At 46.0% G+C, this 23,065-nt stretch overlaps 1 protein-coding gene across 1 annotated transcript in view; it reads left to right on the top strand.

The window, feature by feature from the left end:
* Nucleotides 1-23,065, top strand: part of LOC125456776 (uncharacterized) — a 96,260-nt gene that overhangs the window by 15,840 nt on the left and 57,355 nt on the right. Inside the window, exons 2-3 of the mRNA XM_059650009.1 lie at nucleotides 2,958-3,118; nucleotides 21,662-21,686. Coding sequence (XP_059505992.1) covers nucleotides 2,958-3,118; nucleotides 21,662-21,686 — 186 coding nt within the window. The remainder of the gene's footprint in view (nucleotides 1-2,957; nucleotides 3,119-21,661; nucleotides 21,687-23,065) is intronic.

Below are 23,065 nucleotides of genomic sequence, written 5' to 3'. Positions count from 1 at the left end.
ACAATGGATTCATGGTCATCATGAGATTCTTAATTACAGATATTTTTGTTGATTTCAAATTCCACCATGTACCATGTCAGGATTCAAACCCAGGTCCCCAGAACATTATCTAGGCCATATCCTCGCCTGGAGGTATTATGAAATTTAGGCTAATGAAATTCTGACAAGGTTTGACAAAGTGAAAGTGGACGGGGTATTTCCTCTGCCACTGACGGTGGTCAAAGGTGGGCTCATTGAATATTTTTAAGGCTGCGTTGGATAGAGTCTTGACAGACATGGCCATTAGGGTTAATCAGGAGTAGATGGGAGTGTGGAATTTGACACTGGAACAGCCATGATCTTATTGAGTGGCACAGCATGCTTGAAGGGCTGAATAATCTTCTTATGTTCCTATTTCATATGTTTGTGCATACAATTGTTTGCATGTGGCTGCTGTCTCAGCTGCTGATACCCTCATCACTTCACACGCCGACTATTCCAACACACTCCGGACTGGCCTTTCAGTTTCGATATTGAACCACCTAAAGTTCTTCCCATGTCTGAACTCACAAGGGGTTCTGTTCCCTTATCTGCTGTATGATCTCTGGTCTATTTTGGCTTCTGGTTCAGTAGCACCTTGCCCTCCATGACCCCTCTCCTCTCGGCCTCTGTAATTTCCTTTGGCCTTGCAACTGGAACAGCTTAGCAAAGGGATCAGCTAGTTTGGGAGCACAAGCCTTCAGCTCTTTGGTCTGTGCAGTATTCAGTGCCTTCAGCCATTTCTTAAAACCGCATGGAGTGAATTGAATTGGCTGAAGACTGGTACCTGTGATGCTGGGGACCACTGGAGGAGGCCGAGATGGATCATCCACTTGGCACTTATAGAGTCATACAGCACAGAAACAGACCCCTTGGTTCAATTTTTCTATGCCGACCAGGTTCCCCAAACTAAACTAGTCCCACTTGCCTGCATTAGGCCCATATCCCTCCAAACCCTTCCTATTCCTGTACTTATCCAAATGTCTTTTAAACGTTGTAATGGTAACTGCATCCACCACTTCCTCTGGAAGTTCACTCCACACACGAACCACTCTCTGTGTGAAAACTTTGACCCCTCATGGCCTTTTTAAAACTTCCTCCTCTCACCTTAAAAATATGCCCTCTAGTTTTGAACTCCCTCATCCTGAGGAAAAGAACTTTTCTGTTCACCTTATCTATGCCTCTCATGATTTTATAAACCTCTGTAAGGGTAACGCTCAACCTCCTATGTTCCAGGGGAAAAAGCCCCAGTTTATCCAGCCTCTTCTTATAATTCAAACTCTCCAATTGCAGTAACATCTTTATACATTTTTCATCACTCCAATCTAATAATATCTTTCCTATAACTGAGTGACCAGCACTGTACACAGAATTCCAAAAGTGGCCTCACTAACGTCCTGCTCTGAAAGCTTCAGCCTTATCGTTGGTATTGATGTGCTGGGCTCTTCCATCATGGAGGATGGAGATATTTGTGGACACTCCTCTTCCAGAGAGTTGTTTAATTGCCCACCATCATTCCTGACTGGATGTGGCAGGACTGCAGAGCTTGGATCTGATCTGTTGATTATGGGATCACTTAGCTCTGTCCATCGCTTGCTGCTTTTGCTGTTGGCATGCAATGGACCTGTTTGGTAGCTCCACCAAGTTGATACCTCATCTTCAGGTGTACCTGTTACTGCTCCTAGCATGCCCTCCTGCACTCTCCGTTGAACCAGGGTTGATGCCCTGACCTGATGGTAATGGTTGAGTGGGGGATATGCCAGGCCATGAGGTTACAGATTGTGCTGGAGTACAATTCTGCTGCTGTTGATGGCCCACAGAGCCTCATGGATGCCCAGTCTTCAGTTGCTGGATCTGTTTGAAGTCTGTACCATTTAGCACAGTGATAGTGCCACACAACACGGTGACAAATACTGTTTTTGAATCTGAAGTTGTAGACATGCTCGTCGAGCCAGTGGCTTTGGTTGCAAACATTTCGTCCTCCTGCTGGGTAACAGCACTTTTTCTGTCCCACTTTTTATTTAAGTGCCTTGGTTTACTGGAATGATCGGTATTGCTTCCAGTTTTGCTTCTCAGTAGTTTGTACACGGGGTCCAATTCAATGTGTTTGTTGATGGAGTTCTGGTTGGAATACCAGGCCTCCAGGAATTCCCTGGCATGACTCTGTTTGGCTTGTGCAATTATCGACGTGCTGTCCCAGTCAAATTTGTGTCCCTCATTGTCCACGTGTAGTGAGACAAATGGGAATTGGCCATGCCCCATGGTGGCTAGCTGGTGTTCATGCACCCACAAAGTTAATTTTCTTCCGGTTTGGCCTATTCAGTGTTTCTCACTGTCCTTGCATGGTATTTTGCATATTACCCCAGCCATGCAAGGACTGTGAGAAACACTACATAGACCAAACCGAAAGAAAATTAACTTTCCGGATACATGAACACCAACTGTCCACCATGGGACTTAACCAATTCTCACATGTCTCACTACACGTGGACAATGAGGGACTCAAATTTGACTGGGCCAGCACGTCAATAATTGCACAAGCCAAACAGAGACATGCCAGGGAATTCCTGGAGGCCTGGTATTCCAACCAGAACTCCATCAACAGACACATTGAATTGGACCCTGCGTACAAACCACTAAAAAAACTGGAAATGGTACCAACCACCCCAGCAAGCCAAGGCATATAAAAAAAAGCAGGAGAGAACACTGACGCTTCACCGGAGGCACACTGATGATGTTACTTAGCAGGGTCACAAAACATTTGCAACCAAATCCACCAGCTCAGCGAGCATGTCTACAACCATCTCCACAAACTAAGCTGTGAATTTTCTCAAAAACTTGCCTTTGAATCTAAATGCTGCAGTGCTCCAGTGCAACATCCACTGTGCTTTTCAGTTTGATTTTCTGCTGATGTATCACTTGAGATCTGTCTCATCCAGTCTTCCTGCAGGAGTCTGAAGCTAATGGCTTGCTGCACAGACAGAGACGGGCGAATGCAGGACTGGAAGAGCTGAAGAGAGGCTCCATTGAACGGGAGTGTCATGAGGAAACCTGCTCCTTTGAAGAACTGAAGGAAGTGTTTGAAAATGTTGAAAGAGCAGTACGTAGAACATAAAACATAGAACAGTCCCTTCAGCCCACGATGTTGTGCCGAACTTTTACCCTAAACCTAAGGTCTATCTAACCTCCACCCCTATCTTATACTATCATCCATATGCCTATCTAATAGTCGCTTAAATGCCCCTAATGAGGCCGACTCCACTACCCTCTCCGGCAATGCATTCCACGCCCCGACTGCTCTCTGAGTAAAGAACCTACCTCTGATATCTCCCCGATAGCTACTTCCACTGTCTTTAAAACTATGCCCCCTCATAATAGCTACCTCTACCCTAGGGAAAATGTCTCTGGCTGTCCACTATCTATATCTCTGATCATTTTGTACACCTCTGTTAAGTCATCTCTCATCCTTTGTCGATCTAAAGAGAAAAGCCCTAGCTCTCTCAAACTTTTCTCGTAAGACCTTCCCTCCATTTCAGGCAATATCCCGGTAAATCTCCTCCACACCTTTTCTAACGCTTCCACATCTTTCCTGTAATGAGGCGACCAGAACCGGACACAATGCTCCAGATGTGGCCGAACCGGGATTTTGTATAGATGGAGCGTAACTTCACAGCTCTTGAACTCAATCCCTCTGTTAATGAAAGCTAACACACTATACGCCTTCTTACGTCTCGATTCTTCTCCTGTAAAATCTCATCGTTGTTACGTTTGTTCTGAATACTTCCTCTGGCTATTCCACATAAATCAGTCTGTGACTGGGTCCCAGACACTACTGCAGTCTGGAATAATCTGCAATTTATTCCACAGTAACAGCTCAGTCTGTAATCTGTCCTTATTGAACTGTAACAGTCCAGTTTGTAAAGTGTATCTTATTCTACTATGTTATATTCCAGTCAGTAATCTGCAATTTATTCCACTATAACCAAACAGTCCATATGCTGCCCATGTTCCAATTTAACAGCCAGTCTGTTATCTGTTTATATTTCACCTCCAGAAAATATTCTGCACCTTATTCCACTTTAATAGTCAAGTCTGAAATCTGCACCTTTATCCACTAGAACCGTCCAGTATGTAATCTGTCTTCATTCCACTCCAACTGTCTAGCCTGTAACGTGCAAATTAATTCATCATGACAATCTGGGCTGTAATCTTGCTTTATTCCACTCTAACAGTCTGTTCCTTGAACTTTACTCCAGTCTAATTGTCCAAACACTAACTTGCACTTCATTCCACTCCAACAATCCTGCTTGTAGCCTGTCTGTATTCCATTACAACAGTCTAATCTACAACCTGTCTTTCTTCAACAATGACTGCCCAGTCTGTAAACTCCATGTTATTCCACTCTGACTGTCCAGTCAGTAACCTGTCTATATTCTCCTCTAACAATCTACTCAGTAATCTGTCAATGTACCTCTCTAATGGTCCTGTTTGTAAACTGTCCTTATTTGGCACTAATTGTCCTGTCTGTAACCCATAATTATACCAACAAATTTTGCAAAATGTCAAAATGCCACTACTAACAATACGATCTGTCATCTGTCTGTATTCCAGTCAGTAATTATCCTTTTGTAAGGTTGATAAGGTTCCCCAAGGTAGGCTCATTCAGAAGGTCAGGAGGAATGGGATACGGGGGAACTTAGCTGTCTGGATACAGAATTGGCTGGCCAACAGAAGACAGCGAGTGGTAGTAGAAGGAAAATATTCTGCCTGCAAGTCAGTGGTGAGTGGTGTTCCACAGGGCTCTGTCCTTGGGCCTCTACTGTTTGTAATTTTTATTAATGACTTGGATGAGGGGATTGAAGGATGGGTCAGCAAGTTTGCAGACGACACAAAGGTTGGAGGTGTCGTTGACAGTATAGAGGGCTGTTGTAGGGTGCAGCGGGACATTGACAGTATGCAGAGATGGGCTGAGAGGTGGCAGATGGAGTTCAACCTGGATAAATGTGAGGTGATGCATTTTGGAAGGTTGAATTTGAAAGCTGAGTACAGGATTAAGGATAGGATTCTTGGCAGTGTGGAGGAACAGAGGGATCTTGGTGTGCAGATACATAGATCCCTTAAAATGGCCACCCAAGTGGACAGGGTTGTTAAGAAAGCATATGGTGTTTTGGCTTTCATTAACAGGGGGATTGAGTTTAAGAGTCATGAGATCTTGTTGCAGCTCTGTAAAACTTTGGTTAGACTGCACTTGGAATACTGCGTCCAGTTCTGGGCGCCCTATTATAGGAAAGATGTGGATGCTTTGGAGAGGGTTCAGAGGAGGTTTACCAGGATGCTGCCTGGACTGGAGGGCTTATCTTATGAAGAGAGGTTGACTGAGCTCGGACTTTTTTCATTGGAGAAAAGGAGGAGGAGAGGGGACCTAATTGAGGTATACAAGATAATGAGAGGCGTAGATAGAGTTGATAGCCAGAGATTATTTCCCAGGGCAGAAATGGCTAACACGAGGGGGCATAGTTTTAAGCTGGTTGGAGGAAAGTATAGAGGGGATGTCAGAGGTGGGTTCTTTACACAGAGAGTTGTGAGAGCATGGAATGTGTTGCCAGCAGCAGTTGTGGAAGCAAGGTCATTGGGGTCATTTAAGAGACTGCTGGACATGCATATGGTCACAGAAATTTGAGGGTGCATACATGAGGATCAATGGTCAGCACAGCATCGTAGGCCGAAGGGCCTGTTCTGTGCTGTACTGTTCTATGTTCTATGTAACAGTCCAATCTATAATCTGTCCTTATTCCACTATAAAAATACAGTCTGTAAATTCCAACAGCCTGATCTGAAATCTGTCCTTAATCCACACAAACATTCCAGTTAGTAATCTTCACCTTAATCTACTCTCATTGTCCAGTCAACAAACTGCACCCCATTACACTCTGACAGTGCAGTCACATCCTGACTTTATTTCAGTAGAATAACTCAGACTGTAATCTGCACCTTAATCCAGTTTATAATTCATCCTTATTCATCTATACCTAAAATAACTCCACAGTGGTCAGTATCCTGTCACCAAATCACCCTTTAATTACACATGTGCAAGTTCATACTTCCTTGAAAGTGGAGTGGTAGGCAGGACACTGAAGAAGGCGTTCAGCACCTGCCTTTGCTGGTCAGTGTATTGAGTACAGGAGTTGGGAGGTCATGTTGTGACTGTACAGGACAGTGGTTAGGACACTTTTTGCAATACTGCATTCAATCCTGGTCTCCCTGCTGTATGAAGGATGTTGTGTAACTTGAAAGAGGTCAGAAAAGATTTAGAAGGGGTTGGATGGTTTGAGCTATAGAGAGAGGGATGGATGGGCGGGGACTGGAGCTTCGGAGGGTGAGGGGTGACCTTACAGAGGTTTATAAAATCATGAGGGGCATGAACAGGGTGAATAACTGAGGTCTTTTCCTCAGGGTGGGGGAGTCCAAAACTAGATGGCGCAGGTTTAAAATGTGAGGAGGAGGGCTTTAAAGGGACTGAGGGAGCAACTTTTTCACGCAGAGGGTGATGTATGTATGGAATGAGCTGCCAGAGGAAGTGGTGGAGTTTGGTACAATTACAACATTTAAAAGGCACCTGGATGGGTACGTGATTAGAGGGATATGGGCCAAATGTTGGCAAATGGAACTGGATTAATTTAGGATATCTAGTCGGCATGGGCAGGTTGGACTAAAAGGGTCTGTTTCCATATTATATACCTCTATGTCTCTACAGTGTGCATAGTACTTGACACTGATCCAGCTTCCCCAGAGCCGGCTCTCAGAGTGAACAGAACCCCTGACACTCCTATTTGTATATGCCAAGCAGGGCTCCCTGATTGGACCAGGTTAACAGCCCCAATCAGGGAACTCATATTCTATGGATCCACCTGGCTGGCCTCATTACAGTCACTACATCCCTCCCCCTTTATCTTGCGGACACAGGCTGATTCTTTTTCTTGTAGCCTCTCCTGAGGTGTTTCCATACCAGGTCAGGTTTCGCAAATGTAGACTTGGATCTGGGGTCGGTGGCGGGGGGGGTTGTATAGTGGACTGTAGCCTGCCTCTCGTGCCTGGAGCGTGTCAGAAGAAATTCACCCTCTTTTTGAGGCAGTAAAGGCGTCAAGGCTGAGACATCGCCAAGCCCAACTCAGATTCCAGGGTTTCTTTGGCATTAGATGGAGGGGGAGAATCCAGGGGCTCTGTCAGTCTTTTCAGCTGTTCTGGGGCCCAAGGTATAGTTTGCTCCTGCTTGGTTTGTGGGTTTGCAGCTTTCGTGTGTTCCAGGTGCTTGTTCAGGACTGTCGCTTTTGGCACCAAAAGCCATACCCTGGAGTAAACCGTCTCTCTCACTCAGACGAATCCTGTGCCCAGCGATGGTGCTTCTGATGCTGTTTCACACTCCCCATCACCAGGTCTGTCAAGATCAGTGTGGATTATTCTCTCCATTAGCTATTCTGAACGAGCTATCTCTGCAATTCTGTGATGGGGTGCTCTGATAATCAAATAGGATTCGGGATGGTTTGGTATCGAGTGAATCTGCATGCAGTTTCTTTAAGCCTGCCTTCAACATATGGACTGTTCTTTCTGCCAGACCATTGGATGATGGATGGTGTGGAGCTGTCCTTATAAGCTGAATGCCGTTCGAATTTAGGAAATCCTTGAATCCCCTGCTAGTAAAATACTGGCTGAGATAACAAGGTGTAGAGCTGGATGAACACAGCAGGCCAAGCAGCTTCAGAGGAGCAGGAAGGCTGATGTTTTGGGCTTAGATCCTTCCCTCCCACACAAAAGGTGCTCTCAGTTTTTCAATCATTGTGCCCATGTCTGGCGAATGACCTTTATGCGCATCCAACCACCTTGAGTGGGCGTCCACATTTCTCCCTTCAAAGGTACACATCTGCCTTGGAGAAATGTCTAAGGACCATGTCCAAGTTCTCTTAAGTGCTCTTTATTGGTCTTCCCTGTTATTAGTACATCATCCAGATAAACGGTGACCTGGGGCAGACCTAGTAAAATGTTCTCCAGCGCCTGCAGAAAAATGGCACAGGCTGATGATACCCCAAATGGCAGCCAGGTGGACCTCATAGAGTATGAGTTCCCTGATTGAACCTGTTTATTGGGTCCAATCAGGGAGCCCTGGCTGACAGATATAAACAGAAGTATCGCTCTGAGACCTGGCTCTGAGGAAGCTGAATCAATGTGAAGGACTCTCCACATGTGAATGTAGAGCAAATTGTTGATGGATACCTGCCTCTGTGGAGTTACCTCAGTGGTTTTGAGAGAAAAACATGCTCCTGAAGAAATTCGTTCGTTACAGTCATCTTTGAATTGGGGTAGGCATTTCTGGTATTGTGCTGTTATTTGGGAAGCTTGACTTGTTTGATCCTGTCATCAAAGACTGGGTACAGTATGTGGAAAGAATGTGTTATATTTTTCTGGAAAATGACACTGGGGCAGATGAAAAGCAATGAACAATTCTCCTGACAGCTTGTGGACCTGCAGCCTTTTCGGTTATTAGGCACCTAACTTTCCCTGAGGTATCAAAATACTGAAACCTTTCAAGAGATTTAGTTAAGGAATATTACAACCTCTAACCTCCTCTAATTTTGAGACACTATCACTTTCACTCAGCAATATGAGCACCAGGATAATCCATGTTGGGATCTTTTAACCAGGTTTAATGAATGGCAGAGGCGTAGGACTTTTGTTTGACCCTTAACAAGATGTTGAGAGACTGTCTGGTATGACGGATTAATGATGTGACCATGCAAAAGTACCTAATAGCTGAAATCCAAATGGACCTCAAACAGGCACTACCACTGGCTTTATCATTGGAAAATGCTGCAAGTGGAATATATGAGTTACAGGGTATTTCAATGGAAATGGACACCTCGCCAGGCTGACTTAGCTTGGGGAACAACATTTGAGTGGTGGCAATTGCAGAACGTGACTCAGGACTTATCTTGGACAGAGGGACTGTAGGTCAGCCCACAGCAAAACCCTGAAACAAAGCTAAGTCTCAGCCAAACGGTTGAAATTCACTTCAGGATTCGAGCTGGCAGGCCATTGTAGTTGCTACCAGTACATGGGCTCGAGAGAACAAGAGACTCCCACTTGGCCTGAACTGAGTAAGAGAACCCACCGGCTGGTATCCAGGAGAGTGCACACCCTAGAAAGCCTACTTACATCTGGTATGGAACTGGTAAATTGCTTAGCAACATCCAAGTCGGAACCAATCAAAATAACTGCCTGGTTAAATGGTCACCCGGGTCTAATCAATACAAGTGTGGCTGTATCAGGGATTGCAGAACCAATCCAAAACAAAATTCGCTCTGGGCTCTAACCCTTACGCTCGCACAAGACTTCGGATAGACTGAGAACCTGTATTGGGGAAACTTTACAGATTAAGGGGACAACTTCTGTTCTGGCCTCTTATGAGAAGCAGCTGGTTCAGTTACCACTGATTGTAGTAAAAGGCTCAGGCCCAGGTCTGATGGTTGGGAAAGTTTCACCTCAGTAGCTCACTGGTTAGCATTGTTACCTCACAGCACCAGGAGCCCGGGTTTGATTCCACCCTCAACTGTCTGTGTGGAATTCGCACATTCTCCCTGTATCCGTGTGGGTTTCTTTCAGGTGCTCCGGTTTCCTCTGACAGTCCAAAGCTGTGCATTTTAGGGTGGGTTGGCCATGGTACATTGCCCATTGTATCCAGGGATGTGCAGGCTCAGTGCATGAGCCATGGGAAATGCAGCGTTTCAGGGTGGGTCAATGGGTTGGTCTTTGGAGGGTCGGTGTGGACCCAATGAGCCAAATAGTCTGCTTCCACACAGTAGAGATTCTACAACACCTAGATTGGTTCAAAGTTTTTTGATTAGAAAATGGTTTGCCTGAGTGAAGTCCTAATTAAATACCCAGCAACATTTCAGGAACATCTAGGGATTATCAAAAAAGCCAAAGGCACCTTGCACAGGAAGTAATTCCATGATTCTGCAAGACCCAACCAATGCCATTTGTCATATGATCAAAAGTAGAGGCAGAAATCAGAAGGCCATGAAATGAAGGAATCGTCAAACCCCAGTCCAACTTGCAGAATGGGCAGCACCTGTTATATACCGATTGTGAAGCCTGGAGGGTCATTTTGCCTTTTTGGGGATTTTAAACAAACAGAAACCGCTTTTCACAGCTGGATTTATATAGAAAGCTGGCAGGGGGAGATGGTGTCCTTCGCAAAGCTGGACGCGAGCCATTCATACTTGTAATTGCTGCTAAATGAGAATTCCCAGATGCATGCTGCAGTTGATACTCAGAAGGGGTTGTACCAAGATACAAGACTGCTATTTGGGTATTATCAGTCTGTGCCATTCTTCAGTGGACAACGGAGAATATTTACAAAGTTTATCCCAGGTCGCCACTTATCTGGATGATGTGCTAATAACAGGGAAGGCCAATAAGGAGGACTTAGAGAACTTGGATATAGTCCTTAGACATTTCTCCCGGGCAGGCGTGTGCCTTAGGAGGGAACAATGTGTGCTCCAGGCTCCCCAGATGGGTTACAGAACCAACAAAACTGGATTATACCCATTGGAAGAGAAAGTGAGGGCGATCAAAGGTGCCCTAGCTCCCACATCTGTACTAGGGTCTTAGTTCTCTCTAGATGGACTATTACAGGAAGTTCATACATAAACTGCCCTCTATCCTGGCACCTTTTCATCAACTCTTGAGAAAGGGTCAGCCTTGGAAATGGTTGCACAGACAAGCCAGAGCTTTCAGGGAAGTGGAGAAACATCTACCATCATCATCCTTTGCTCTGAAGCGAGATCTGGTATTGACGTGTATTACCCAGCCTTCCGGCATCAGAGTAGTATGATGTGGAGAGGAACTTCCAACAGCGTATGCTTCCAAGACTTTGACCAATGCAGCGCGTAAATATGCCCAATTGGAAAAGGGAGGTTTGGCGGTAATATTTGGAGTCAGAAACTTCCACCAATACCTTTATGGACTTAGGTTTGTGAAAATAACAAAGGGCAAACCCCTTCTAGGTGTATGTAGGGCAGTGCTGCCCAGAGCTTCAGGCCAAATTCAGCAGAGGGCTCTCATTCTGAGCGCATACAGTTCTCAGTTGGAGAACTGTCCAGTTTTACATTGGTTTTACATTGCCGGGACACACTTCCAGTCACAGCTGACAGTATCAGACATTGGGCACAGGAAGATCCAGCCCTGGCGAAACTGAACCAACTGGTGGTGATGGAGTAAACTAAAGGGCCATCGCAACCAGAGGCACCAGATCACAGTGGAGGACAGCATAGTATTCTGGTGAGCAAAATGATTGTCCTGATCAAATATTGCTGCCGGATTCCAGCTGAACTCAACTAGGGCCACCTAGCGATTTCCAAAGTGAAGATGTTAGCAAGGTGTTATGTCCGGTGGCCAGGATTGGATGCAGACATAGCTGCATTGCTGGGGCAGTGCCGAGAATCCCAACAAGGACAGAAATTATTGCCAGCAGCTCCCCCACATTCATGGGAATGGCCAGGTAAACCCTGGACTCGGTTACACATTGATTATGCAGGTCCTTTCATGGTCTCAATGTTGTTAGTCATTGTGGATGCCCACTCAGAACGGCTGGACGTGAATAGAGTTCATTCATCAAACATGGGGATGACAGTAGAAAAACTGCACACATCTTTTGTACTACACGGACTCCCAGCAGTGTTGGGCACAGACAACAGGAATTGTTTACCAGCAGAGAGTTTCAGTATTTCCCAAAGTTGAATGGCCCTACATGGGTAAGAGCCATGGGAATGTCACTCTGTGGGTAAGAGCCATGGGAATGGCCCTATGTGGGTAAGAGTCACAGGAATGTCACTCTGTGGGTAAGAGCCATGGGAATGTCCCTATGAGGGTAAGAGTCATGGGAATGTCCCTATGTGGGTAAGAGTCATGGGAATGTCCCTCTGTGGGTAAGAGTCATGGGAATGTCCCTCTGTGGGGAAGAGCCATGGAAATATCCCTCTGTGGGTAAGAGTCATGGGAATGTCCCTTTGTGGGTAAGAGTCACAGGAATGTCACGCTGTGGGTAAGAGCCATGGCAATGGCCCTATGAGGGTAAGAGTCATGGGAATGTCCCAATGTGGGTAAGAGTCATGGGAATGTCCCTATGTGGGTAAGAGTCATGGGAATGGCCCTATGTGGGTAAGAGTCACAGGAATGTCACTCTGTGGGTAAGAGCCATGGGAATGGCCCTATGAGGGTAAGAGTCATGGGAATGTCCCAATGTGGGTAAGAATCATGGGAATGCCCCTCTGTGGGTAAGAGCCATGGGAATGGCCCTATGTGGGTGAGAGTCACGGGAATGTCCGTCTGTGGGTAAGCATCACGGGAATGGCACTATGTGGGTAAGAGTCACGGGAATGTCCCTATGTGGGTAAGAGCCATGGGAATGTCCCTCTGTGAGTAAGAGGCATGGGAATGGCCCTCTGTGGGTAAGAACCATGGGAATGGGCCTAATTGGGTAAGAGTCACGGGAATGTCCCTATGTGGGTAAGAGCCATGGGAATGTCCCTCTGTGAGTAAGAGGCATGGGAATGGCCCTCTGTGGGTAAGAGCCATGGGAATGGCCCTCTGTGGGTAAGAACCATGGGAATGGGCCTAATTGGGTAAGAGTCACGGGAATGTCCCTATGTGGGTAAGAGCCATGGGAATGTCCCTCTGTGGGTAAGAGCCATGGGAATGGCCCTATGAGGGTAAGAGTCACGGGAATGTCCCAATGTGGGTAAGAGTCATGGGAATGTCCCTCTGTGGGTAAGAGCCATGGGAATGGCCCTATGTGGGTGAGAGTCACGGGAATGTCTGTCTGTGGGTAACAGTCACGGGAATGTCCTTCTGTGGGTAAGCGTCACGGGAATGGCACTATGTGGGTAAGAGTCACGGGAATGTCCCTATGTGGGTAAGAGCCATGGGAATGGCCCTCTGTGGGTAAGAACCATGGGAATGGGCCTAATTGGGTAAGAGTCACGGGAATGTCCCTATGTGGGTAAGAGCCATGGGAATGGCCCTCTGTGGGTAAGAACCATGGGAATAGGCCTAATTGGGTAAGAGTCACGGGAATGTCCCTCTGTGGGTAAGAGGCATGGGAATGGCCCTCTGTGGGTAAGAGCCATGTCCAACACAAGGTTGGGTTCATATCATATGAAGTTTGGGTCAGTGTGAAGGTCCTGAGCAAGTACGTGGACTGTATGAACGCTGCAAACCACAAACGGAGTGCGAGCTAAATGTGTCCGGATGCCCAAAAACCTTTCCAACTCTTCCCGTACCCATGGGTTCTCCTTCTCCGCCCAGGATTGAAGACGCCTCAGAATCTGGGATCTTGCTGCTTTTTCCTGCTGAGGGGGAGAATGAATTTCTTCCGTTGACGCTCTGGGTGTGTGCGGCGATCTACTGTGCGCTTCCTGCCGCCCATTTCAGGAGGCAGAACCTGGGCCGGTGCTGAAACGCCCCTGGAGGAGCCAAAAAAAAGGGTACGGGCTTATGTCCTCGGACAGTGTGGGAAAGAAGTGTAGTGATTACAGCCAGTTATGTTAGAACACTCGCACAACTTGGCATTATAAAAATGGCGAGGCCTACGGCAAAAAGCGGGGTTAGGAGCAGGCCAGTAAAAAATATCAAGCAAAATCGCTCAACAATTGCTCACAATCCTAACACAAAGGATAGTGCAGTTTGAATAAATGTTCAATTCATATCTAATAATGAAATAGAAGTAAATTTAACTCCTTGCCTTGAAAAAATGTGACATGACTTGATGGGGGAAAGGTGGTTTTGAGGTTACTCTGTTGTTAATGCAGGGGTTGAGAGTCATCATCATCATCATCTTCTTCAGGTGCAGTGGTGGTTGCAGGGTTAGGGTGAAAAATAGTTAATCCAGAAGTGAGTGTCTGTGATCCACTGTCTTCTGGCTGTTTCTTAAGGGTTGCCTTAAAATCCATCCAGTTTTTGCCACTTTGCTCTTTTTCTTCTTTCATGAAGAAGCTGTTCATTGGGAGCTGAAAAAGATCTTATTCCACGAACTGCTGCCCTGCCACATTCTGCATCGTAATCATTGCCCTCTAAAAGCTGTAACTGCTTCTCAATTTCCTTCAGGAAAGAAGACAAAACCGAAGTGGAAAGCTCTCAGGGTGCCGCATCCTGGGCTTCTTCATCTTCATCCCCACTTCCCCCTCAGCGACAAGCTGTTATAGATCTGCTGTAGAGAGGTCTTCTCAGTGGGATTCAAGCAACATCTCGAGTTCTCCAACATCCTCACTCTCCATTTCTTCAAATCCAACTGGCATTGCAAGATCAACACAATTTTTGGAAGCTCCTCTTACGGATCAAAGCCTTTATAAAGATCTGGGAGAAGTTTCCACCAAACCACATGCAAGCAGCCTTTACTGGCATCACCCCAGGCCTCCACGATAATGTCAATTGTATTCTTGATGCCAAAGTTCTTCCAAAATTGAAGAACACTGTCCTTATCCCCCTCAGTGGCTGCAATCAGCCTCTTAAATGTGCGCCTTAAATAACAAACTTTAAAAGCTGCTATTACACCCTGGTCCATGTGTTGAAAGAGAGAGGTTGTGTTTGGGGGTAGAAAAAGCACTTTGATGTTTTCAGAAAGCTCATGAATGGTGGGATGATGGCTTGGCACATTATCCAGGAAGAGGAGAATCTTGAAATCCAATTTTTTTTTCTGCAATACTTTCTAAAAACATCTTCCAAAACATCACTAGCAGGTTCAGAAAAAAATTGCCTCAGCATTTGTTCCACGTCCCCACCAACCACTCCAACCTGCCCAGTACCTTCCTCTGTAACTGTAAAAGATGCAACACCTGGCCACACACGACCTCGCTCGCCTCCATCCAGGGCCCTAAACTATCCTTCCAAGTGAGATGGAGCTTCACTTGCATCTCCTCCAACCCAGTCTCCTGCATCTGGTTCTCCCAATTTGGTCTTCTCTATGTCGGTGAGACCAAACATAGATGAGGGTGACCATTTCACTGAGTATCTCTGCCTGGCCCATAACAGCCAACCTAACCTCCTGGTCACCACCCACTTCAACTGGCCCCCCACCCCTGACATGTCCGTTCTCGGCCTCCTCCAGTGTCACAGCGACTCAGAACACAAATTTGAGGGACAACACTTTGTCTTCTACCTGGACACCCTACAGCCTGGAGGACTCACCGTTGAGTCAATTTTCAAATAACCTTCCCGCTCATCCCCCGGCTCCCTTTCCAGCCCCACTTCCTCCCTTCCATTCCACCTTCTGGGCCTCCCTTCCAGCCACCAGCAGGGCTCATCCCTCCCAATGACCAACCAGGTCGTACCTACCACCAATGTCCGCCTATCACGACCTTTCCAATAACCCCCCTCCCCCTCTCTTTATCTGCAGCTCCCCCTTCCCCTACGCCCAGTCCTGAAGAAGGGTAATACCCGAAACATTAACCTTTCCTTCACTCCAGATGCTGCCGGGCTGGCTGTGTTCTTCCAGTTTCCTGTATGCCTCCCTTGGATTCCAGTATCTGCAGAGTTTTTTTTTGTCTCCAACCTCTTTTATTTGACCTAAAGTAGATTCCTAGAGTAGTCTTAAGGTAACCTTTCAAGGCTCGTGGGTTAATAGAGTGGTGTATACCACAGGCTTAAGCTTTAAGTCTCCACTGGCGTTGGCACCCAGCAGCATAGTCATGAGGTCCTTTGCCACCTTAAAGCCTGGAGCATGTGCTTCATTCATAGAAAAGTAGGTTGTTGATGGCATTCACTTCCAGTATAAACCTGTCTTATCCAAATTGAAAATTTGGTCTAAGTTGTAGTCCTCTTTGGCAATTTTTTGCTTACTGTGGGAGGAAATGCCACCGCATGCTCCTTGTCTACACTGGCAACTTCAACACATAACTTTATGTTATGAAAAGCACAGCAGTTCTTAAAACCAGCAACCCAGCCGCTGCGAGCAGTAAAGGCAGGCACATCTGCAGGGCTTCCAGCTATTTTTGTTAGGTCTTCATAAATTGATAAGGCTTTCTCTTTTATGCTGAGAATGGTGGTACCAGATTGTTGTTTTTTTTCATTTGATCTTCTATCCACACACTTAGAAGCTGCTCCAACTCCTCAAGTTCACCTATCCATGACCTCACAGATTTGCTAGCACTCAGTCTTGATCCAGCAATACAGCTTGCTTTAATCTTTTCTGCACTGCCTCTGACAGTGCGTAAGCTAGACTCCTTTATTACTGTTATGTAAGCTATGCCACATTTTCTTTCATTACACTCAAAATGCTTAATAACATCGAGCTTCTCTTCCGGTGTCATGGCCCTTCTTCTACGTTCACCACCAGCAATTTTACCACTGGGACGCTTCTTGCTAACATTCTTGTCACTTTGTCCTGGCATTTTTGTGGGGAACACGACAGAATTTGCAAGAGCCAAATGAAAATCACAGAGTACTGTACCTCTCACAGAAGGCGTGATGCCAGCGTGGAGACATTTTTTGGTGCCCACTTTGCATGTGTTAAGAACAGAGCCTGCAAAATGATCAGGTGATGCCAGTGCACCCTCCTCCACGGACCAATGGATTCGCTTTATAGCCAACACAAGTTCCGCTATTCGTCAGTCACATTATAGCCAATTCACATTGCTGGAAGATGCATTGTAGCAGAGCCAACTGTATAACAAGATCAGCCAGGTGGATCTCATAGATTATGGGTTCCCTGATCGGGCCTGTTAATCTGGTCCAATCAAGGATCCTTGGCTGACAGACATTAACAGGAGTGTCAGGGGTTCTGCTCACTCTGAGAATGGCTCTGAGGGAGATGGATCAGTGCCAAAGACTTCTCCACATGTAAATGAAGGGTGACCTGACGACAGGATAACAGCCTCTATTTCAGACACCTCATCCCCTTTGAGTCACTAACCATTCCGATCTTGGTATTAAATATATTTCCTCTCTGTACCACCATCTCAAATTAGTTACTTGCCCTGTCCTCAGACATACGACCCTTCCAATAGGGGCCGGGGTCCAAGAGCAGGGCACGTGATGGCTCGTGGATTTGTGTCAATCCATGTGACTCAATCAGAGAGATTGGAATACCATGGTAGATCCTGAGATACTCCTTTATAATGGGAGTTGGCACTGCTGCAGAGTCAAATCCTTTCACAGAAAAGTTGAGGAACCCTTTTTGGTGAGAGGTTGGGCCACATCTGGGCCTGGAAATTGTGTGGGAAGTTGGCAGTGAATTGTCAAGAAAAAAAAATCAATATTTAGATGTAAAACTATTCAGATGAATCTTGGTACATATTACATAAACCATTGGTCATTTCGATAATTAGACTCTGACAACACATTATGTACAAGAATGAAATCAAAGTGCTTCTCTTTTTATTGCCACCTTGGTTTTAATATGAATATTGCAGTTGGTCACCCCTCTTTACAAACTCATCAAGGTCCTTCTCTCATTTACAAAGATGCTACCAGACCTGTAAAGTACTTCCAGTATTTTTTGGTTTTGTTTCAGATTCCCAGTACCTGCAGTATTCTGCTGTTACAAGAGATAAGGCGTGTTAAAAATATCCTGCCTGATAATACCACACACCCCCCTCATCAAATTGTTGTTCGCTGTATATTCCACAAACACCTGAAAGGACAAATATTCATCACTTTCTATCCATCACTGAGAATGCCCCATCTTCCTCAGGTCATTGTGGAAGCAGAGGCTGTTGCAAACATTTGAACAGTGCATCAAGCTGGCTGAATCACACAACTAATTTGTAGTAAACCCAAGGATAGCTTACTCCACTAACAGGGTGTTGCCACCAAGCCACAAACAGGGTCAGCCTGCCATGCAGATGAATAATGTGGTCGATGAATTTCAGTGCCGGTGTGATAACAATGCTTGGTGGGCCATATGAAACAGCATGCCCCTCTGGCTGTTTGCATGGGCATTGTGCCAACCAGACTCAACCTTCCCATGCTTGCAAAACCTGGAGTGCCTAGTCCAACATTAGGTGTGATTCTGCTATTGGACAGCATTTATTAAATAATCCAGAGTGCACTAAAAATTACAGCCAGTTTAAGAACAGTCTGAATCGCAGTGTGATGCATTTGCATGCACCAGAAGCAACATATCTCCACACACAGGATCCTGTTCTATGTAGGCGACAGCAATTTGTCCAGGCATTATGCCTTTTTAATTGCGAAAAGGACTGACAGAGATTGCCCATCCTGACGCATTCCCCTGCCCCTGCCAAATCTACGTGCCAGCTCTAAGTTTTCTCAGCTACCTAAAATTTACAGTTTATAGTGTATCTCTATGTCAACAATATTCCAACAAACCAGTACCTTTTCGTAACATGTAAGTTGAAGCTCTCTTTCCATGTTTGGTTTTCTTGAGAATTGGTCCTTAATGGGTGCCTTTGGCCCTTTGTGCATTTTTAGCAATGTTTTGTCTTGTCGAAGTAAGTACAGTTTTGCTGTGATCTCAAACACAGGACTGAAATTTATCCTGGTCTCCTCATTGTAGAAGCCAGAGATGAGCCCGCTTTTGAGTGGCCACAACCCTCCCCTCCCTTCTCCACATTCACATGGGCTGAGGCAGGATGACTACTCCTGACCATGACGCCATCACGTGGCTCAGATTGTCGCGTGATCATCAGAATGGTCAGCAGCTCTCAAGCCCCAACAGTGCACACCCCCCACCCCACCACGACTGGCGAGCCCAGCTGGGATTGCAGGAAGATGGGGAGGGGGCATTCAGTGTTGGGGTCAGACTGGCAGGCTACATGAAAGGCCTGAATATTGTGGTTGGAGAATGATGGGAAAGTCTGGCAGGCATGCAATGGGCACTCACCCACCCATCCACCCAGCCCAGCACCATCAGCAGACCTGGGAGAGGCACCGAATTGACCATTCACTGATCCATGGGTGAGCAGGATGCCCACTGTGCTGTCCTAATGGGAATGAGATTGGGCAAGGCCAGGAGCACAGCACTGCTGGCCTCATCTCCAGTTTGTTAGAGTCGTACCTGGTTGTGGTTGTTGCAGGTCAGTTATCTCAGCTCCACGGCATCTCTACAGGAGTTCCTCAAGGGTTAGTGTCCTAGGGCCGACCATCTTCAGCTGCTTCTTTAATGACCTTCCTTCCATCAGAGTGCCAGGGTCAGGGATGTCTCAGAGCAACTTCAGGGCATTCTGAAGGGGCTGGTGAACTGCCAGCAGTGATGGTACACGTTGGTACTAACACCATGGGTAAAAGAAGGAAGAGGTCCTACAGCAGGAATTTAGGGAATTTAGGATAAAGGGGAGGACTAGTAAGGTTGTAAACCCTGTGCTATGCGTTGCCATAGAGGAAAAGGAAAATAGGTCAATTGAACACATAGCTAAAGGGATGGTGTAGGAGCGAGGATGTTTGGATCATTGGTAGATTTTCTGGGGTAGGAGGGACCTATAGAAGCCGAAAGGGTTGCATGAACTGGAATGGAACCAATAATCTTTTCAGGGAGATTTGTTCGTGTGGTTGGGGGTGTTTTAAAGTAATTTAACAGGGGTTGGGGCACACAGTAGATGTAAGGCTGGGAGCAAGGTCAATCAGATGTAAAAGGAATGCTCGGTGATTGTATCTTTTGTAAACTGAATTTTAATACGATGAGCTTGACTGATCAGGCAGATGAACGTACAATTGATCAGTACGTGAGAATATGATATTCCCGAAATCACTGAGACACGGTTGAAGGGAGGGCAGGGCTGGCAGCTCAACATTCTGGGGTACAGAGGTTTCGACATCAGGGAGAGGGGAAATATAAGAGGAGGGGGGTATTGCATTATTGATAAAGGAAGCCATCACTGTAGTAAAGCCATGGGCCAAGTGAAGGTAAATGGGATGGGGTGCTTTGGTGCTTGTTGGTTCGCAAAGACATGGTGGGCTGAGGGGCCTGTTTCCATGCTGCGTGACACTGTGACTCCACAACAAAGCAGGCCACTTAATGAGCACCACATCCACCACCCTCAGCTTGCATTCTCGCCACCGAAAAACGGGAGCAGCAGCGTGTACCACCTCAAAGAGGGTCTTCCAAAGGATCCTTGAACAATTCTTTTCAAACTTGCGGGGTCAAAATCCCTCTCTAACAGCGCTGTGAGTGTTACTCCTCCTCCAAGGCTGTAGCGGCTCAAGAAGGTAGCTCACCACCAACTTCCCAAAAGGCAGTGATGGATGGGCAATCAAATCTGGCAGGTGCAGCATGAATTTTTTTTAAAATCTTCTCTCTGCCCCTGTTTGCTCATTTGCCATTCCACCCAGAACACAAATGACTGATGCGTGATATTAGTTCCAGTGTTAATGAGACACCCGAAAAGAGGCAACAACTGGAAGGCAGTAATGAGAAATACATTCATTTTACCATCAAACAACCCCGTGCTGCCAACCTCAAAATGCATAGATAGATGCCATTCAGCTTTCGGACAGCATTTACGAAATAATCCTGACTGTGTCAATGCGGTAGGTGCAGAATTCAGCTTATAGGTATAATGCAGAGCATGGGGTTCTCACTGTGGAGACACGAGCTCAAATGCCACCACAGTCGCTGATGGAATTCCATTCATTCAGCTGGATTTGACAGGTGACCATAAAACTATCATTTGTTGTTGTTAAAGCATCATGTGGGTCTTTAATATCCTTCAGGGAGAGGACATCTGTCTTCCTTATCCAGCCAGGCCCATGATTTTGTGGCTGTTTAAGGTCTAAATCACAGCCCTGTGGACTGGGGCCTTCCTCCCTTCCTGTGAGGCCTGGGGAGATTACCGCACTGTACTGAAGGAAGGAGATGAATACAGTGCTTCACTCGGACCAGGATTAACAGCAGTCCCGTGATAGTACCACTCACTGTTGTTACGACACTATGGCTTTAAGAGGTGTATTTTGTCTTGTTTTTTGTGTGATGTAAGGTTGAGTTCAGCGGTACCGATCAGTCTGCTTCAAAGCTCATAAAGTAAACAGCTCATGCAACCTTGGGTTTATTTTTCTGATGTTGGAACAATAGAAGCAGCCTGAATGGGTGTGGTCAAACTCACACAGAACCAGGGTTTTTCATTTTAGTTTTTTAGTTGCAGCTGCTAGTGTCTTGAAGCTGGGTTTAGAAGCTGCAGTATCTCTCTCCCTGCTACCCTCTCTCTCTCTCTCAGAGTTTTAATTAGGAGTAGTTAATATATCTATTATTTTGTTCAGCATTTCTATAGACCTACAGTTAAGTCGATTCTTTTACTTTATTTCTGTTTTGTCTGTAATTTAACAGATGCTGTAAAAGTAGTGTGATTTGCTTAACATCGAGTAGCTTGACCAATTGAATTGCATTTGGAATGCAACCCCTTACAGTTATCTTTAAAGGAAGAAAAAGTTACAGTCCAGACAATCTTCTGAGTATACTTTGGGGGGGTTTGGTTGTGAATCATAACAGTGTTCACTGTTCTCTACTATTGTGACATCTTTGATTACCCCCATATTAAAGGGCCACTTACAGTCCACACTTGCCTTCCCATCTGTGCCCCATGCGACATTGTATCAAACTGATTAATGCAACACTTACATTCTTTTCTTTTTCTTTTACCAGAATGAGTTCTGGGTGACCTACAACGGTACGTCTGAAGTGTTTCTCTTGGATTGGTAAACAGATTGTTCCTTCTGGCCTGATGTTTGTGATCAGTGTTCTATTGAAGTGGTTGTGCTTTATAGATCTTTAATAAGTTAGTGGCTGCTTTCTGAGATGGGAACAGCACTATGGTGTCAAGTTCCCATTATGCACTGAAAGCTCCATTCTGATTTGATTTGATTTGTTATTGTCACACGTGCTGAGATACAGTGAAAATTATTGTTTTGTGTGCTAACCAGACAAATTGTACCTTACATAAGTACATCAGGTAGTAGAATGAAGAATATGGTGTTACAGCTACAGAGAAGCGCAGAGAAAGATCAACTCTAATATATGAGAAATCCATTCATAAGCCTGATAACAATGGGGAAGTGGTTCTTAAATTTGTTGGTAGGCGTTTTCAAACTTTTGAATCTTCTGGCTGATTGAAGAGGGTGGAAGAGATTATAACCAGGGCGGGAAGGGTCTGTGATTATATTGCCAGCTCTCCTGAGGCAGCAGGGAGTGTAGAGGGAGCCAATGGATGGAAGGCTGAGTTTTTGTAACAGACTGGGCTGTGTTCACGACTGTCTGTATCTTCCTGTGGACTTGGGTACAGCAGTTGTCACACCAGGCAGAGATGCATCCAGTTGGGATGCTTTCTATGTTACATCTATAAGGATTGGTAAGAGACACTGTGGGAAAAGGAGGGGGAAACATGGGGATATGGAACAGCGCAAGTTGCTGAGAGAAGGGGTAACACAGTGCGGAGTTGGAGGAACACAGCAGGCCAGGCAGCATCAGAGGAGCAGGAAAGCTGACGTTTCGGGTTGGGGCCCTTCCTCAGAACCCTTCAGACCCTCCTTTCTGAAGAAGGGTCCTGACCTAAAAAGTCAGCTTTCCTGTTCCTGTGATGCGGCCTAACCTGCTGCAGTCATCCAACTCTACACTGTGTTATCTCAGAGTCCAGCATTGGCAGTTCTTACTGTCTCTATCACTGAGAGAAGGGATCAGCCTTGAGTAACAATGCTAGGGGCAGGGCGGGCGAGAAGCAAAAGGAACCCATTCACCCTCTTCCAGCAAGGGCTGAGACAGAGGGTGGGCAGAACAGTATGGACACTAGTATGGGGGGGGTGGGTTGGGGGGGTGGAGGGGGCTGTCAGGGCACTGCAGGGCACAGCACCAGGCAGTTACCAACAATAACCAATTGGGTCATGTTCAGGGAAAGAGCACAAACCCAGGTTGGAACTGAAACTGAACACAGAAATAAAACAATGGGAACGAAAGAGAAAACAAAATTTCAAAGGAAAACACTGGACAGGACAGAAGTCACGCTGAACCTCAATGGAGGCTGATTTGGATTATTCCAGAGCCGCAAAACAGTGG

This window comes from Stegostoma tigrinum, chromosome 12, assembly GCF_030684315.1.
Source record: "Stegostoma tigrinum isolate sSteTig4 chromosome 12, sSteTig4.hap1, whole genome shotgun sequence".
In the NCBI taxonomy this organism is placed as follows: Eukaryota; Metazoa; Chordata; class Chondrichthyes; order Orectolobiformes; family Stegostomatidae; genus Stegostoma; species Stegostoma tigrinum.
The sequence above is the reverse complement of the archived record's forward strand: the minus strand, read 5'-3'. Positions and strand labels throughout refer to the sequence as shown.